Here is a 3,289-nt window from a genome sequence, read left to right as displayed (position 1 = left end):
CACACACACACACACACACGCACACACACATATGTATATATATATATATATAGATATATATACATATATATATATATACATACATACATACATACATATATATATATATATATATAATCACCAACGTAGATTTCCATACATATCTCGACATCTGCACAGCTCACCTTTACTGTCAGTCAGCATAGCCCTCAGCCGCTGTACCGCCTTCTGCCGATGCTCCCGCCATCGCAGCAAGTACTCGCTGTCCACCACGCGTTCACTTTCGTGTGTGTGCGTATATGTTTCAGCCTCAGGGGGATACGCACCTCTATTACTTTCGTGTATGTGTGTATTTGAACCAGTCTCAGTTATGTACGTACATCTGTCACTTTTGTTTGTGTGCATACATGCAGTATAAACTGTAGTTGCATACGTGCCTCGATCACTTTCGTGTGCATACATATTTGTACCAGCCTCCTTCGCCCTCATGCCAGCAGTATTGCGTCGGTTTGCGTGCTTGTTTGCACCAGCCTCGGTTGCATACGTGCCTTCGACCAAACTTTCGTGTGTGTGTTCATCTGTACTATGCTTGCCTTGATCCTTTCTCTTTGGGGGTAAACTGATACCGGTTTGAATCGCAAACATGTCTTCTACTACACGTTTGCCGGTTTCGCTTGTCATGGCACCTGTGTCTGCGATATATGTATCATCCTTCCTAGCTTCCCTATCTTTAGTCGCATAGCCGTCAAACAGGTCGTCGTAACAGAGCATGTCGATGGTGTATGTGTCTGTATATACAAGTGCGAAGTAGCGATGCTGAGTTTAGATTTGTGTTGACAGGTTTGTACTGTACAAATGTTTTGATGACCTGATTGAACAAATCGTACTGGGATGGGTACAAACAGGAGTGAAGTCGGTTCTAAGTGCTTACAGTCCTTTCACATATCGTCTGGTGCATATACAAACACGCACACGATAGCTTCGCATCATATACTTGCCAGATGCAACGCAGCACCACACTCGGAATAAGCGTATATTGATACAGCATTACACTCGGGACAGGCGTAAGTTTAAACGACAGCTAAAATAACAGCACGTAGACGGACGGAAACATACCATCACATGTGCCGTTGCCAAATTGTATGCGGCGGTCTAACTATACATGCACAGAATGGAATACATGAATGTGTGTATCGATGTGGGCATGTGATAAGGCGTGGTCGCAGGTACATTACACTATAATACAACACTCTGGAGGTATATGTGCATGTGCGCCACTAAACACAATATATACATACCTTCCTGTTCTTGCGCACATTTCTGCAGCATCCTACACAAAGTGGACTTGCCGCTACCTGGAATGCCGATCACTGGGACTACAACTGTCCTCGTCTCCTTCATTCTGTCTAATCGACACCCAACGCTGGTATTCCCTGTACCACCTAATAGTAGGACCTACTCTGGGACTGTACATGGTGCGGAAAAAGTTAAAGCAAAGCTACAAGTAGCTAGGTATACATCTCACACAAGCCTGATGATTTATAAAACAGTAATGTATACATTAATCTTTGTACACTCATCCATGTGGTGTCTAAAATAGCACAATTTGTGTCAAGTGCCTAAGTACAGTAGTTACATACTATCATCTAAGGATTCATGTTGCCAAGTGCGTAAGTGCAGCAGTTACATACTATCACCCGAGAATGCCTGTATGAAGAAATAGTAAATAAATGCATACCTCAGTCATAGACTAGTGTATGTAGCTTGTAATCTTTGCCATCAGTGCTATGTATTTATTAACCTCAGTTCGTTTCTCGTTGAAACGTTTAAAATCAATCGTTTTTACGCTATATAACCGTTTATGCTATGTACTATTCTTGGTGGACATATAAAGCTGGTGTGTGAGCAATGATCTGTTTTACGTTAAAAAGCGTTCAAAATCAATCGCTTTTGCGTTTTAAAGTTTTGAAGCTACTTTTTTATCGAATGGTACTTTCGACTTTCGTACCGTCCTACAATACCCAAGGCCTAAAGAACACGTCTACCGATATCACTGTATCAGTGTCATCATATTTATTCCAAGAAAAGAAGAAATAAAAGTTACACATGGCGGACATGACAATATAAATACAACTTGCGAATGGTTTGCGCATGTAGGAAACACCTATCTATTCATCCATCTGAGTGATTTTGTGGTATTGCATAGCGGTTATCGGATTGTATCTATCTTTAATAACTATAGCGCCGAACCGTGCATTGGGCGCTAGAATACATAAGCAGTATAGCAGTTACCCTGAACACTTGTCAACCACTACACACACACCATGCCCGTCAAGAAAGGCAAGCAGGCCAAGCAGGCCAAGCCCAAAGCCAAACAATCGCGTAAAGATCACTTATCCCTATCGCGTGCAGTAGTGGAGGAGTCCAACGATGCCGAACCACAGCAACCCGAGGACGATGTAGAGACAGTAGAGAAAGTTAAACCCGGACAGAAGCCCAAGCGAACACTAGACAACACCACCGCAGATGAAGATGAGATGCGATTAGAAGCACTTTTGTTCTCGGATATACATGCGACTGAATACGATGGACTGGCGGTGACGAGACAGGCCGCACAGGATGTGAGCGAGGATGAAGAGGATATTGACTTCGCAAATATGGACTTCATAATCGACCGTACCGGTTCAAAGGGCGCCAGCAATGAACCTGCCGCGGTTTTGAACGCAGCGGATGTTAGCGTGAAAGAGGGAGATAGTGATAAAGACAGTGGTGATGATGATGATAGTGTCAAGGATACCACAGACAGGGGTGTGAAGAGGTCAGTGTGGGAAGATGCCGACGACCACGCAATCGAGGTGGCCATGGCGAGCAAGTCACGAACACGTAAGCTGAGGAAAACGGAGGCCGAGGATGTCGTGGATGGGTCTGAGTATAGTGACCGACTGAGGGAACAGTTTAAGAACACGTACAGTCGCACACACCAGAAATGGGCCGAGCATGTGGAGGAAGACGTGGATGGGAGTGAGTTGATGGGGTGGTCAGGCAAACTGCTGGATGGCTCGAAGCAAGGTGTGTGTAGCGTGTAGACAGCCGACGTGCATGGTAGTACCAGTGTTGTGCATGGCTTTGAAAGTATGACAATACCTTTGTATGTTGTGATTGGGGGTAAATGTACTGTCCTGTGTATTTTATATTGCGGTTTCATGTGTATGTATGTGTACCGAATCAATCACATATATATTCATATTTCTTTGGATATGGTTGTGTATCTGCATCTATGTATATGGATATTTGTATAATTGTTTATATA

The 3,289-nt window shown here is 43.7% G+C and overlaps 2 protein-coding genes across 2 annotated transcripts; one reads left to right on the top strand and one right to left on the bottom strand.

Annotated features, from left to right (window-relative positions):
* Positions 1-172: 172 nt before the first annotated feature.
* SARC_09940 (hypothetical protein) lies at positions 173-1,475 on the bottom strand (the record flags this gene model as incomplete). Its single annotated transcript, XM_014296026.1, has 3 exons — positions 1,278-1,475; positions 450-767; positions 173-216 (listed from the first exon to the last, which is right to left on the bottom strand). Exons 1-3 carry the CDS (start codon positions 1,378-1,380, stop codon positions 173-175), a joined length of 465 nt encoding a protein of 154 aa, XP_014151501.1. The 5' UTR covers positions 1,381-1,475.
* A 667-nt stretch (positions 1,476-2,142) lies between these two features.
* Positions 2,143-3,065, top strand: SARC_09939 (hypothetical protein; the record flags this gene model as incomplete). Its single annotated transcript, XM_014296025.1, has 1 exon — positions 2,143-3,065. The coding sequence occupies exon 1, from the start codon at positions 2,304-2,306 to the stop codon at positions 3,063-3,065; it is 762 nt and encodes a 253-aa protein (XP_014151500.1). The 5' UTR covers positions 2,143-2,303.
* Between the last annotated feature and the right edge of the window lie 224 nt (positions 3,066-3,289).

This window comes from Sphaeroforma arctica, assembly GCF_001186125.1.
Source record: "Sphaeroforma arctica JP610 unplaced genomic scaffold supercont1.1088, whole genome shotgun sequence".
NCBI lineage: Eukaryota > Ichthyosporea > Ichthyophonida > Sphaeroforma > Sphaeroforma arctica.
This window is presented reverse-complemented; position numbering and strand designations above follow the sequence as displayed.